At 35.5% G+C, this 14,981-nt stretch overlaps 2 protein-coding genes across 2 annotated transcripts; one reads left to right on the forward strand and one right to left on the reverse strand.

Moving 5' to 3' along the window:
* The first annotated feature begins 6,565 nt into the window (after positions 1-6,565).
* Positions 6,566-9,979, forward strand: LOC125061326. Its single transcript, XM_047666718.1, has 5 exons — positions 6,566-6,811; positions 7,449-7,541; positions 8,376-8,471; positions 8,669-8,742; positions 9,234-9,979. The coding sequence occupies exons 1-5, from the start codon at positions 6,777-6,779 to the stop codon at positions 9,380-9,382; spliced, it is 447 nt and encodes a 148-aa protein (XP_047522674.1). The 5' UTR covers positions 6,566-6,776; the 3' UTR covers positions 9,383-9,979.
* A 1,314-nt stretch (positions 9,980-11,293) lies between these two features.
* Positions 11,294-13,840, reverse strand: LOC125061316 (zinc finger protein 239-like). Its single transcript, XM_047666700.1, has 2 exons — positions 13,599-13,840; positions 11,294-13,472 (listed from the first exon to the last, which is right to left on the reverse strand). Exon 2 carries the CDS (start codon positions 13,382-13,384, stop codon positions 12,308-12,310), a length of 1,077 nt encoding a protein of 358 aa, XP_047522656.1. The 5' UTR covers positions 13,385-13,472; positions 13,599-13,840; the 3' UTR covers positions 11,294-12,307.
* Between the last annotated feature and the right edge of the window lie 1,141 nt (positions 13,841-14,981).

A 14,981-nucleotide genomic window follows, 5' to 3' on the forward strand; every position in this document is an offset into this window, starting at 1 on the left:
TTCCTAGGTTGAGTGTTTTGTTACTTTTATTATTTATCGTTTGTGATTTCCAAGATCAGAAGTGGGATCACCACGCGCTTAGACCGTTTGTTATCTAAATTTAGTACTTATTAGTGTTCAGTATTGGAGGAACCTCATCTCGGCCGTAAGTTTTATTTCTTATAAAAGCAAAATGTCTGGTCTTTCGTCTCAACTCGAGGGACAAAGGCATAGTCGCGAAAAACGGCGTTCTAGTTGTCGCGAAGCACGTCGCGATAGCGTTGATTCCCGTTATACGCCGCCTGGTAGAAGTCTCTATAGTAGTTCATCAAACCGCCGGAATCGGTCTTCCAGGCGTCGTGATGTATCGCACGACCCTCATAGCTCTCGTAAACGCCGCGATAGTTCACGCTATGTAGCTTTTGATAGGATTCTTAGTAGATTAGAAGTGATCGAAGCTAGACTACCTGTATCCGTAGATAGCGTGAGTCCGTCGCGTCCTGTGAACGGGAGTCATTTTGTTTCTACTCCATTGGCTGTACAAAGTTCTGCTAGTAAGCCAGGCTCAGGCTTGGCTGAAGAGGTTATTGAGGGTAGTATTCCACACACACTGGATATGAAAACCAGTGAAACAAAGGAGGAGGGGAGCAGTATTGTTGAAGCATTGACTGCATTGTTCAAAGCAAAGTCTCACAACTTTTATATATCGCCTTTTGATCCAAATGTACACGACTTTGATGTTTGGTGCAACGAGGTTGACCGTGCCCGGCTTCTAAATAATTGGGATGATCACGAATGTTTAGGACGGATAGGTAGTTGTTTGAAAGGAGATGCGAAGTTGTGGTTAAACGATTGGGTGACAAATGATCGATCGTGGAGTAATTTTAAACTAGAATTTAGATCGTTATGTCCACGTAACGTTGACATGGCTTCTGTATTATTTGAGGTAATGAGTACAAACTCTAATAAGTTTTCTACTTATGCGGAATACGCGCGTAAATCTTTGCTACGTCTTAATATCGTTAAAGGTTTATCCGATGAGCTGAAAACCGCTATTGTTGTTCGAGGCATTAGCGATCCCCAAATAAAAGCCGCGGCCACAAATGCTAAATTACACTCAAAAAGTTTGACTGAATTTTTATCTGTTTATATAAAACCTAAATACGATTACCGCCAATCTAACAATACCGTTCGTTCTTTTAATAGTTCAGGTCCGTCTTACACGCGAAAACGCGAGGCGTCTAGGTTTGATAATAACCAAATTACTTGCCACACCTGTGGAAAATTAGGTCATAAGAAATGGCATTGTCCTAAAAAACTTAGAGCTGATCCTACGACTTCTACTCAGAGTGACAGTTTCATAAAACCATCTTCAATTGCATTAAGCGACAATCAGAATAGGTCAGTTAAATATTGCACATTTTGTAAGCGTAATGGACATTTGATAGATTCATGTTTTCAAAAACAGCGTTCTAACAGTGTGAATAAAAAAATCAATGAAGTAAATTTTTGCTTAGACTTGACCCCAAACAAAGTAACGTAATATCAGCAGTACTTCAAAAAGTACCAGTCGATGTTTTGATCGATAGTGGGTCGGATATTTCTTTGATTTCAGAGTCAGTACTGAGATATTTTAATTTGAATAGAGTGCCAACTTATCGCTTGATGCGTGGAATTGGAAGTCAAGAAATTGAGTCGACTTCTCTAATTACGACAGTAATAGAATTTCCTGAAGTGTCATTAGAAATAGATTTATTTGTTGTTCCTTCTCAGTGCATAAATGCACCCATTTTGATTGGTACCGACGTACTGAACCGAAAGGGTTTGATATACATTCGAAGTAATGGAGAACAGCGGCTTGTGAGGTCTGGTATTGTACCGATTGTGCAGCATGTGGTCGCGGTGGACGATGGGAGTGTCAGCACCCCATTAATTGGTGCAGATAGGGATAGATTACTAACGATAATTCACGAATTTTCGGATTTATTTATCTCTGGCACTGCGGCCTCCACCGTGAACACAGGCAGCATGGAAATTCGATTAACTTCGAATACCCCGATAAGTCATCGTCCTTACAAACTTTCGATAGATGAAAAGAATAGAGTTCGTGACATTGTCAGCGATTTGCTGAGTAAGGGTATAATTCGGGAGTCTCAGTCTGACTATGCTAGTCCTATTATTTTGGTCAAAAAGAAAGACGGCAGTGATAGAATGTGCGTCGATTATCGGGCGCTCAATTCTATCACTGTCAAGGAGAAATTTCCCTTGCCGCTAATCGATGACCATGTTGACAAGCTTGGCAGCTATAAAATCTTCACCAGTCTTGATATGGCTACTGGATTTCACCAGGTGCCAATGAGGGACGATGACTCAATCAGCAAGACTGCCTTCGTGACACCTGAAGGACATTATGAATATTTGAAAATGCCCTACGGGTTGGCCAATGCACCAATTGTTTATCAGAGAATCATTTCCAAAACTTTAAAAACATTAATAGATGCTGGCAAAGCCCTTACGTATATAGACGACGTTTTATTACTGTCAAATTCAGTAGAGGAAGGCCTGGACACGTTGAAAGAAGTTTTACATACATTAAAAACAGCGGGATTTTCTATTAATTTAAAAAAATGTACCTTTTTAGACTCAGAAATTGAATACTTGGGGCGATTGATCGGTCATGGTCAGGTTAGGCCGAGTCTGGGGAAGGTCGATGCACTTATTAGATCTCCAAAACCCACAAATGTCAAGGAAGTTCGCCAGTTTCTAGGCTTAGCGGGATATTTCCGTCGCTACATATCGGGTTATGCTTCTAAGACGGCATGTATAGCAAAGTTGTTAAGAAAAGGGTTACCATTTTTATGGGGTGCTGAGCAGGATACTGCTCGCGATTATATAATTCACTGTTTGACAAATGAACCGGTTTTAGCGATATTCAATCCCCGGCTGCCTACGGAACTTCACACCGATGCAAGTGCTATTGGTCTTGGTGCTATTTTGTTACAGGAACATGCCGGTAGGAGAAAGAGGGTTGTCGGTTATTTTAGTAAGTCCACCCAGGGCGCAGAGTCACGGTACCACAGCTATGAACTGGAGACCTTAGCTGTCGTACGTGCGCTCCAGCACTTCCGCCACTATTTGATTGGTATAGCCTTTAAAATAGTGACTGATTGCAATTCATTAAAATTGACGGAGCGTAAAAAAGATCTGTTGCCTCGAGTTGCGCGCTGGTGGGTATATTTACAAGATTTTAATTTTACTTTAGATTATCGTAAAGGTGTTTTAATGCAACATGCAGATTTTCTGAGCCGTAATCCTCCTCTTTCCACTGCCAATGTGTCTCATATTCGGAATCCAAGCAGCTGGGCGAAGATCGCTCAAACCGCTGATGTGGAGACACAAGAGTTAATTTCTAGATTAAGAGACGGGCAGCTTGACGATACTAGGTATGTGATAAAAAATGATTTGTTGTACTACAAATTTACACCAACTGGGGAAGGCCCGCGACTCTTGTGTTACATCCCTAAGGGTCACAGACTCAGCTTGTTGAGGGTGTTCCACGATGAACATGATCATATTGGGACGGACAGAACAACTGACTTAATATTAAGACACTTTTGGTTTCCTAGTTTGCGACAGTTTGTAAAAAAGTACATAAGTTATTGTCTAGTATGTTTAGCACATAAAAAAGTTCCCAGGGCTCCGTCACAACCGATTCAATCCTGGACAAAGCCAGATATCCCTTTTTCTATTATAAACACCGATGTCCTAGGGCCGCTCCAAGAGTCAAACGGTTTCAAATACGTTTTGATTATAGTGGATGCATTTTCCAAGTATTGTTTGATCTACTCTCTGTACAGACAAAACACTGACGAGCTAAAACGAGTTTTTTCAAATGCGGTGTCATTATTTGGTACGCCGTCTACAATAGTATGTGATCGCGCTAGAATGTTCGAAAGCACTACATTCCAAAATTGGGTCAGTGATTTGGGATGCTCGATACATTTTATCACGCCTGGTATGCACCGTGAAAATGGGCAAGCGGAGCGGTACTGCAGGACAGTTCTCAACATGCTACGTGTTGAAGTAGGCAACAAAGGTTCCCAATGGTCCGATGTGCTGTGGAGGATGCAGCTCACTTTGAATATCTCCAAGCAAAGTACCACGCAGACGTCACCACTACAGTTACTGGTCGGTATTGACGCAGTTACTCAAGTCATCAGATCGTTAGTGCGAGATGTGGCACTTACTAACGCTAATCCCAATCGGGAGGCTCTTTTAACTCTTCGCAGACAACGAGCTTCAGAACTCCTTGCAACCAATCAACTGCGCCAGGATGCCTACGTTAACGAGGGTCGACGGCAGCCACTCACTTTTGCTGTCGGAGACTTTGTGTTTGTGAGCAAGACTGCACAAATCACCGGCAAACTGGACTCCGGCATGCGCGGGCCTTACAAGGTTATTCGCGCGTTACCGTGCCACCGTTACGAGTTAGAGCTACTAGCTGGTTCCTGTGGGAAAAAGACCCAAGCTGCAGCTGAAAATATGATGTTGTGGCAAGGCGAGTGGACGCCGGATGCGTGCTCAGTTTTTTTTGAGACTGGTGAGTGATGTCAGTGGTGCTAATGTGTTTAGACCACATAGAGAACATGCAAAGGTATGGGTCTCTGTTTCAAATTTTTGTGGTGCTAATGTGTTTAGGCCACATAGAGAACATACAAAGGTATGGGTCTCTGTTTCAAATTTTTGTGGTGCTAATGTGTTTAGGCCACATAGAGAACATACAAAGGTATGGGTCTCTGTTTCAAATTTTTGTGGTGCTAATGTGTTTAGGCCACATAGAGAACATGCAAAGGTATGGGTCTCTGTTTCAAATTTTTCTGGTGCTAATGTGTTTAGGCCACTTAGAGAACATGCAAAATGTATGGGACTCTGTTTTAACAAATTATCGCTTATGAGAGCACTAGAAGCCGCTGTCGTTACGACAGTGTATTGCAAGATACTGAGTTTTATTTTTATTTGTGTTAAGTCTGAAGCTATCTAATTCTGTAATATTTGCTTTTTGATAGACCTTATCTGTGTGCGCTTGAGTGCACGCTTGCGCACATAGTACTGGTAATTGAGAAATAGAGATAAATGTCATTTTTCATCCCTCTAATCCAGGATATATGCTTCAGGCTATAACACTAAAATAGGTAAATTACTTACAAGTTCCTTCTATATTTCAGAGACTGCATTAGACAATATTGAGCAGGTTGCAAGGGATGAAACAAATGAAGAGAGAAATGGTTCTGATGCTAGTGGTGCAAGTAATGCTGCGGTCGAGGACGCCGCACTGTCAGGAACGGCCGTCTTATAAAACAAACTCCACAGAGCAAGTCGGACCGAGTGAGGGGTAACAGAGAGGTGGAACTGGGAACACCGGAAATGTGGCGATTGGCGCGCGGACGTGACAGACGCGGGAGTATTTTATTATTTATGGTGGCATTGTGAAAAAGATTGTCTTCTGGTTGCGTATAATTTTCATTGTGGTATTTTAGTTAATTAAAAATTGTTTTGTAAGGAATAAAACTTCCTAGGTTGAGTGTTTTGTTACTTTTATTATTTATCGTTTGTGATTTCCAAGAATATATATACACTGATAAAAAATTTAACTTGACTTAAGATCACGAATTTTGAACCAAGAACACCATTTTGAAGAAAATAAAACTCTTGAGTCAAGAAGAAAAATTCTTAAATCAAGAAAATTTTCTTGAACCAAGAATTATATTTTGACTCAAGAAATTCTTTTTCTTCAAAGTGGTGTTCTTGGTTCAAGATTCGTGATCTTAAGTCAAGTTAAATTTTTTATCAGTGTATATATATAATCTGAAGCAACAACTGTTGAAAATGTATCACTTTATGTAACAATTCATCTCTGTGCAGTTATAAGAAGCGTTTAACAGACTTCACAAGCATACGAATACTGCTACAAGCATCCACATCCTTTATAGTTTCTGAGTTAGTTTTTTTTTTTTCATAACTCTGTTATTTAAGAATTTATCCCGTAGTCCTTAAATAAAGTGGAGTAAAAAAAATTTTTTTTGGTCACTACAATAAACTACAATCAATTAAGCACCTGTTTCGAAGTTTTTTATCGAATTATTTGTAATATTTCCTGCTTTGCGCGGTATTAATTATTTTTTCGGCGCAATTAATGATACTACAAAAAAATAAAGTATACTAAATTTATGAGCATCGTTTATAGTTTTTGAGTCGGTGTCTTTTTTTTTGCATAGTTCCGTTATTTTAGCATTTATTCCGTAGTTTTTAATAAAGTGGGGTAAAAAAAAATTTTTTTTGTCACTACAATAAACTACAAACAATTTAGCACCCGTTTCAAAGTTTTTTATTGAATTATTTGTAATATTTCCTGCTTTGCGCGGTATTAATTATTTTTTCGGCGCAATTAATGATACTACAACAAAAATAAAGTTTACTACATTTACTAGCATCGTTTGTAGATAAAAGTAAATTTAGAAAAATCAAGTTTTTTCTAAAGCGGGTTCCGGCTTGATGGAGCTTATCCTTTTGCGTCTACGCACTGGATTCAAGGAGTCGAGCGACTGAGTTTCTCATTAAATAATTCGCAATATAGTTTAATTTCGCCGTCGTCGACTAGGCAAATGATATTTTATTCATGGACTGCCTGTGAATCTATGGAATTCAGAATCATAGACAAATGACAACACATCATTATTGACATTTATATTTCAATATTATGTAGAATTAAATTGTTCAAGTTAAATAAAATAAAAAATATGGAAAATAAAAAAACTAAGAAGACCAAGACTATGTAAGTTTTTTAGGATAAAGTAAACTCTCAAACAGATTATATTAATCTGTATATATTATCTACTATATAAAAATAAGTCAGGTTTTCCTTCCTGATGCTATAACTCCAGAACGCACGAACCGATTTCCACGGTTTTGCATTCGTTGGAAAGGTCTCGGGCTGCGTGAGGTTTATAAAAATTAAATACAAATTCGGGAATAATTTCAACAGAAAAGCGGGATCACCAAACGAAATGTTACATAAAACGAAGCCATCTGGTGACGAAACGGAGTTCGCCGTGTTTGCTAGTTTTACATATAATATAATTCCTATTTTATTTGTTTAAATATAAACTTTATAAATATACAGTCCACAAACTTATTGGTCTGAAATCTGTTCCTTAGATTCATGTCATCTGTTTCGATTTTATTTTTTCTAATATGCAATGTAAGCAGCCTTTTTTTGTCTGACACACTATCATGGGTTTCAATGTCAATTCCTTCGCCGTACGAGCGGGTGTTAAGCTCAAGTCCATTGGTGCACAGCCGAGTTCCAACCTAAGGATGAGAGCACGCTGAAGCCTAGCCAACTGACAAAACTTTATCTCAAGTAGATACCTATAACGTTTTAGCTTTGACACTCAATGTTTGTATTTTAGCCATATGAGATACCCTGCCCCATATTCCTGGTCACAAACTGGACCATACGAGAGAAAGCCAAGCACCATGAAGAAATCTGTTTCGTATGACAAGTATGTAATTAAGTCACTTAGAAGAAAAATACGGTATTAACGCCACCGCGGCAAAAATTCTGGGGGCTTAGTCAAGTTGCCTTAACAGTAGTGTATGTAGAAAGTCGAAAACTAAATTTGTATGGAAATGACAGTTCGTGTCGAAAAGTTTTCATCAAGTTCAAGTTTACAGACATGCAACTTAATTTATGTAGTAGGTAATCTAGTTGACGGTTGTGATTTGTTTTTTTTTTCCTTTTTTACAAACTTAAAATTTTGTTGCCTACTCATATATGTAAGGAGTAGTTTATCTTTTGGAGCCTGGTTGGTCGTACACTCAAATTAGTTCTGTTTCGCGTATTATACTGGTGAGTCACCATTTGTTTATATTTTTTTTGTACATACAACAAGGCTTCAATAATATATTGACCATAATATTCAATTCCTTAAACTTATTCCGTACCGACTCTCTTGGGGAAACATAACAAATATACCGAACAGCCCGCTTCTGCAGCACAAATATGGATTGAACCTCTGCAGCAGCACCCCACAGTAGAATACCGTACGACATAACGCTGTGAAAGTAGCTATGATAGCTACACAATTTTAGCCGTATCCATATCAGTAAAGAATTGGCAAAGGCATCGAAAACGCTGCGTTTCTAACGACGTTATGTATGCCCTTTGGTCCTTTTTAGGCCTGTAACAACAAAAATAACACGACAGTTCCATAGGACCAAGTATGGTAGGTACGTTTTATCATCTTTATTACTATCTTAAACATTAGCTAACCATGCGGAATAATTGCAATAAATATATCAGTTTTATATATTCAGTATCTTTTATTGTTTTATAGCAAAAATAAATACTCGAAGACAAAAGCTCCACCAAAGTGCTGTGACCCTTACGCTCCTCATCTGAAATACGGAATTTTCCACCGGAAGAACTCAAAGTAAGTTTTGAAGTCTAAAATAGTTTATCCACCTCCTTAAGCCTTTATACGCGGCAGTCCCATTGCTATAACTACACTGAATCATTTAATTAAAATTAAATATATTTGCTAGATTGGAATAACAGAGCTCTAAAAACGTTTACTAAGCAAATTAAAATTTATAGACTAGTTTCACAAAATCATTTTTTTTTTCACAGAGAAATTGAGTCATCGAAAATCAGTCTGAATAAAACTACCTCTGAACAAATATCCAAGGAGGGATACATTAAAAGTAGGTTTAATAAACCAACTTTACAATTAACAAATTCTACATTTGTATTATAAGGATTTTGTAATTATTAGCTTATCATGCAAGTTAAATTATGAATATACCTCGTCCCCAGGGAACTCAAGTGTAATATTTACAATTATTGGAATGTATGACATTACTACGATGACGTCATACCATGAATCGCGCTTTGTATTCAGACCGCTAGGGACATAACTTAAGAACCGCTTAGCTATTAGGGCCAGTCAGCAATGTTAGTCGTAATAATCTCCCTTCAGAAATCCCTTTAGTTTGGAAAAACCACAACATTCTTGCTCCACTCAATTTTTTTGTATGTTCGTAAATGTGTGATTTTATTGTAATGTCTGTTGGCAGACTTTTTAAATAAATATAGTTATATATCTAATTACCCACTGTGTCTAAGTAGTGGTTTAATTTATTTCGATTTTATTATGATTTGACCATTTAAATAAAAAATATTTTAATGATTACAGGCCCAGACGAGCCGTATTTTATAATTCGCCCTCTGAACAAACGCCACACCAAACATTTGTCCGTCTCTGAAGTATTGCATGTGGATATTCAACCAAGAATACGAAAATCACCAATGAGAGCTAGTTCATCTATTCGATTTCATAAATAATCGGTATTCTGTGGCGTGAGCATGCAAAACGAAATAGCGCGTTTATTATAATTGACAAAACAATAAATGCACAGATCAAGTAGAGTTAAAAATAAGTAAAAATATTATAAACGTTCACACATATGTAAATAACCGTAAACGATGGATGAGGAAATAATATTGTAGGTATTGCACAGCAATCAAAATCAATGTCTTTCGTTTTATGTTTATACTCTTGACAAAAATAAAAGAATTGGTGCTTCCAAATTGGTGACAATAAATGGTAAAAAATATATTAACGAGAAATAATGACGAATGTTATTAATGGTACATTGTTTTAAATAGACAATATATTTTGTGATCTGTGGAGTATACCACGTACATACAATGTATATTTTAATTCATTTTCTTTCTATTACGGGACCGAAGTTGTCGTATCCAATTTTTTAAATTAAAGTCTTTTGAAATGAACGTTGTTTGAGTTATTTATACATTTATTATAGTTTCTAAGTTATTATAATGAGAATAAACACAATTTTAAGTAGATAGATTTTGCAGGTGTTGCTTATCGTAGCCATAACGTAACCATAGAATATATTACTCTGACGTGCTTGTAACTGTGAGAAATGTGAATAAAGGTTATCTAAACATAAATTACTCATTAAATGCAATAGTAATTGCTGCTATCCTTTTACGACAAAAACATTGGTCAATGTCAAATGTCATTTTATGCGCAAAAGTTGGTAAATTTTATCCTTTTAATGCCCAAACTATTGCACTCATCACGCAAATCTGGCCAAATACGTACTTTGTAGTCTACTGGAGCTTGAGACAAAATCACTTTTCGACAGGCGTAGTCCACTAATGGTCCGAGAGCTGGCACCAATTTTTGGGCAGGTATTTGAGGCAAGCTGAAAACTTGTCACATACCTCACCTATTATATTCCAACACGGAATTGCAGACCTGGCTGGTGAGTAGCGGGGCTAAATCAACCCCTACATTTTTAAAAATATTAATTTTTTTTTCCCCAAAAATATATTTGAGGCAATACGTAATTTATATATGTTGCAGTGTAATACTTAATAAATACGAAAAAAAATAAGCCAGACAATTTAATCGGGGCTGTAACATTGCCAGACGCGTGCAAAAAATTATAAAAAATGTTTTTGAGGCAGCTTGAAATTTTAATGGAGTGTTATTTATAACTATAAAATTAGATTCCCAAAAAGACAGATCATTTCGGTAGGGCTTTCTACCTGCCAGGCGATCAAACAAATAATGGATGGGTACGGGCCTGTACTACTATAGACAAGCTGTAGTGTGGGAGAGAGCGCATTTCGACAGCTCACACTTAAAATTTCAAGCTGCCTCAAAAACATTTTTTATAATTTTTTACAAAAAAATTTTGCACGCGTCTGGCAATGTTACAGCCCCGATTAAATTGTCTGGCTTATTTTTTTTCGTATTTATTAAGTATTACACTGCAACATATATAAATTACGTATTGCCTCAAATATATTTTTGGGGAAAAAAAATTAATATTTTTAAAAATGTAGGGGTTGATTTAGCCCCGCTACTCACCAGCCAGGTCTGCAATTCCATGTTGGAATATAATAGGAGAGGTATGTGACAAGTTTTCAGCTTGCCTCAAATACCTGCCCAAAAATTGGTGCCAGCTCTCCTACTATAACGCTAAACGTATGTTTCTTTGGGTATGACATTAGCTCACGCTTTGTCACGTTTTTTCATACAAATTTGTTTGACGTTAGTTGTTCATGACTAGCTCATGATTTGTTTCAAGCCTATTTTCCCGCGAAAAAGACTAAAGCTACACAAATAAAGTCGTCGGTAACAGCTAGTTAAATTATAATAATAAAAGTATATATGTTTTTTTTTCAAGTATGAATTAATATTAATGATTAAAACAGAAATTTTAAATATAATCATGATTTATTTCACGCAATATATTAAAACTATGGTTCAAACTTTTTTTTTAAAATTGTTGGTGACATAATTTACACTTAAGAATAAATTTATCTTATGTACTAAAAAACGAAATAACCAAATTGTAACAATATAAGTGTTCAAATAACCAAAACACCTGAATAGGACTTAAAGCTCTGACTTTAACCCTAAGGACAAAATAGTTTTTTTATTATTGAAAGAAGTACCCACTAGCTTTATAAACTACCATATTAAAAAACCCCGATAAAGAAGTTTCACTTCAAAACATTGTTACTTTGAAAATTTGCAAGGATTTTGAGTATCACTTTATATTTGGTCTTTAGTCGAAAAAACCACTGTCTCCAACTAATCAATAAATATTACTTTCATACCATTCTTCTAATTATAAAATTATTAATTCATGTCCAAATATTTAAAGAATTATCAAAGAAGCCATAACATATTACACAATAGTAAATAAGTCAACAATCCCATTGCTTAGTAATGGAAATCAAACCTCTAAGTCTCACTATGTGTTACCCAAGAACAGGTCAAGTTAGCTTAGGAGAAAATTTAGCTTATTTGGACATAAAGTAATAATTCTCATATACAGCTCTTATAAGGATTAGGATAAGATTCAGAGTCAAGACTTAGTGCTTAGTATGTTCAAACACATTTTGATTGGAAGTCAAAATTAGCGCTAAATCATAACTTTGAATTGAAGGGTTAGACTAAACATCAGTAAACAATGCATATTTTTTATGTAGCTACGGTTCAATATGGACTTTATCCCAATTTTATATGCTTTTAGTCTTAACACAGATGCGCATTTATTAACTTCTCAAGCATTATTGTTATTGGACTGTATGTTGGATAGAAACCAAATATCTAAAGTATAAAATCAATATCAAGTTTTGACAAATTAAGAAGAGAGAATATTAATCTAGTTTAATAAAAATTAAATTATTGAACAATGGTAGCATTGTCTACTTTTACATTAACTATACAATCAAAAGATAGAAATCGTCAGCTTCGCTTTCTTCAGTTTCTTCAGGTTCAACTTTTTTTATGACATCAACATGAGTACTAATATGTTCATCTAACAAATTCTTTGTTGCAAATTTCTTGTCACATAAGAAACATTCAAATGGCTTCTCAATGTGTTTTTTTTTATGATAGTTTAAACTAACTCGTTGACTATAACTTTTATTGCACAAATTACATGCAAAGGGCTTTTCACCTGTGTGAGTTCGAATGTGGTTAGCCAGCAAGAACTTTTTTGTAAATTTTTTTTTGCAGTACTCACATGTATAGGGTTTTTCTCCAGTATGACTTTTACAATGGATAATGAAATTACTTCGGCCAGAAAATTGTTTATTACACACTTCACATTTAAATTCTAATTGCGCCGAGTGTTTCATTATGTTATGGTATCTTAATGTAGAAGTTTGTTTAAAGGTAGCATTGCAAACACCACAAACATATGGGCGTTCACCAGAATGTATCCGCAAATGATAGTCTAATCCTTGCTTGTAGTTAAATTTCTTTTCACATATATTACAAGAATATGGCAGTTTCCCTGAATGCTTTCTCAAATGCATATTTAAATTAGTTTTTCTAGCGAATGTTGCATTACAAACATTGCATGAAAAGGGACGTTCACCTGTATGTACACGCAAGTGATTTTCTAAATCACTTTTTTGTATCCACCCTTTATCACAGTATGGACACACAAAAGGTCTTTCGTTATTGTGAATTCTATAGTGAAGATCCAGACAATATTTTTTTGCAAAGCTTTTATGGCAGATATCACAAATATATTTGCTTGCTTGGCGCTCTATTTCAATGTGATAGTCAAAATTGTTTTCAAAAGCTACCTCTCCTTCATTTATGTTCTCACATTCAGTTTCAATGTGAGAATTCTTATGATGCTCCATTATAGCTTCATCTGGACATTTGTACAAACAGATGTTACAGGTATAAATTGCAGCTCCAGCTGTTTCTTTTAGATGCATTTTTAAATGAAATGGTCTTACATTTGCTGGGCCTTCATATTCACATTTGTTGCACGAGAACATGGTTAAGGCTTTTATGATATGTTACATCAAAATAATATTTTTGTATTTTATAACCTCAAATTCTTGCACATCAGTTTGCAGAGATGTTCTGAAAATGTGGATAAATTGTAAATAATGTGATATAAAAAAAGAAACAATAACATTACACAAAAAATAAAATTGAAGGGTATAAAAACATTATAAATTAAAGTACATTATAATAAAAGGTACTTACTCCTATGAAGATTCTTAACAAGGCTTGGGTAACAAAATCTGTCTCTGTATAAAACATTTATTGTCAATTTCCTAAAATATATACAAATAAAAGTTACTTAATATTGTTTTGTTTTCAAAAGTGAGTTACGATTGTAAATTGTAATTCTTTTTCCAACATGTCACTAACAACACAGAATAAGAAAAATCAAGAATGGATTAACAATTACTGTGAATTGATAATTTGGTAGCTAGCTGCTGTCATTTGTGTCAACCTATATAATACCGCCATTATTCCAATCTTTGGATTCCACAGATAAAAATATAATAAAACATAAGCGAGCAGTAATCTGTGAAATCTTATGGTTGTATTTAAAAATTTTTTTTTTAAATTCCAAATTATATATATTATGGAAAAAATATAATATTAAAAAGTTATTCCTACAGTAAATTGTAGTGCGATTCCTTATGTAGATGGTGGTAATCCCATAAAGGTCGAAACAAAGAATAAGGAAACAATGCTCTATCGTACATTAATATAATTATTGATATTATTGCAATAATTAAATACTATAAAACTGTTGTAATTTACTTATATTTGAATAAATCTTGGTCAACATATTTATTGCTATTAATAAAAGACAATTATATAAGATAGGAGGATTTTTTATCAATCATATGAAAGCCAAAGAACTAATACTATGTATTATTAATTGTTAGATTATCTAACTCTCTTAGTCACAGGGAAATAAGTGGATTGATATGAAAACCGATTCAAGGCTTATTCGATTTCACTCAATACTGAATAAAGTTTTCTTTCAGTAACTATAGGTTTTAACAGTACCTTCCTACTAGGATTTTGTAATGTGATGAATGCTCAAAAACCATAAAGCCCCATCCACACGCTTGACAAACAATGGCAAACAGCTAACAGCAAACAGCAAACACGGACGTGTGGATGGGTGTTTGTCGTTGTTTGCCTGTTTGTGTTTGTGTTGGGCAGTGTTCGGCATCGGTGTCGGTTTATCTTGCCAGATCAAAGGATGTTTGGCAAACAGTTTGCTACGTATCCACACGTTTGGCAGCGATCAGAATGCGCGCGAGCTTGCGGGAGGCGGACGTATTTACTTGCTACACTTTTTCGTTGGCGCGCAAAGCGTAAAAAATGTCTGTTTGGTCAGCACCTACGATTCTGACATTTCTAAGTAACTTTTAAGTAAAATTAAAAAAACACGGCAAATTAAAGCCCAAATAATAGATCTAAAGCCTTGTACGCTTTCTATGTATTTTAATCATCCACCATCGTCTTTGCTTTCTTCTTTTTTTCCTTTTTTCTTTTTCTTGCTTTAATTTATAATAAAAATATGTCAACCTGAAAGTAATAGCTGCCACAAGCTCGTCGTCC

The sequence above is a fragment of the Pieris napi genome, chromosome 23, assembly GCF_905475465.1.
Source record: "Pieris napi chromosome 23, ilPieNapi1.2, whole genome shotgun sequence".
Taxonomy (NCBI): domain Eukaryota; kingdom Metazoa; phylum Arthropoda; class Insecta; order Lepidoptera; family Pieridae; genus Pieris; species Pieris napi.

Coding starts and splice junctions, on each gene's coding strand:
- LOC125061326 (XM_047666718.1), top strand. CDS start 6,777: ATGGAAAATAAAAAAACTAAGAAGACCAAGACTAT. Junction 7,542..8,375: donor AAATCTGTTTCGTATGACAA/GTATGTAATTAA, acceptor ATTGTTTTATAG/CAAAAATAAATACTCGAAGA. Junction 8,743..9,233: donor CAAGGAGGGATACATTAAAA/GTAGGTTTAATA, acceptor TAATGATTACAG/GCCCAGACGAGCCGTATTTT.
- LOC125061316 (XM_047666700.1), bottom strand. CDS start 13,384: ATGTTCTCGTGCAACAAATGTGAATATGAAGGCCCAGCAAATGTAAGA.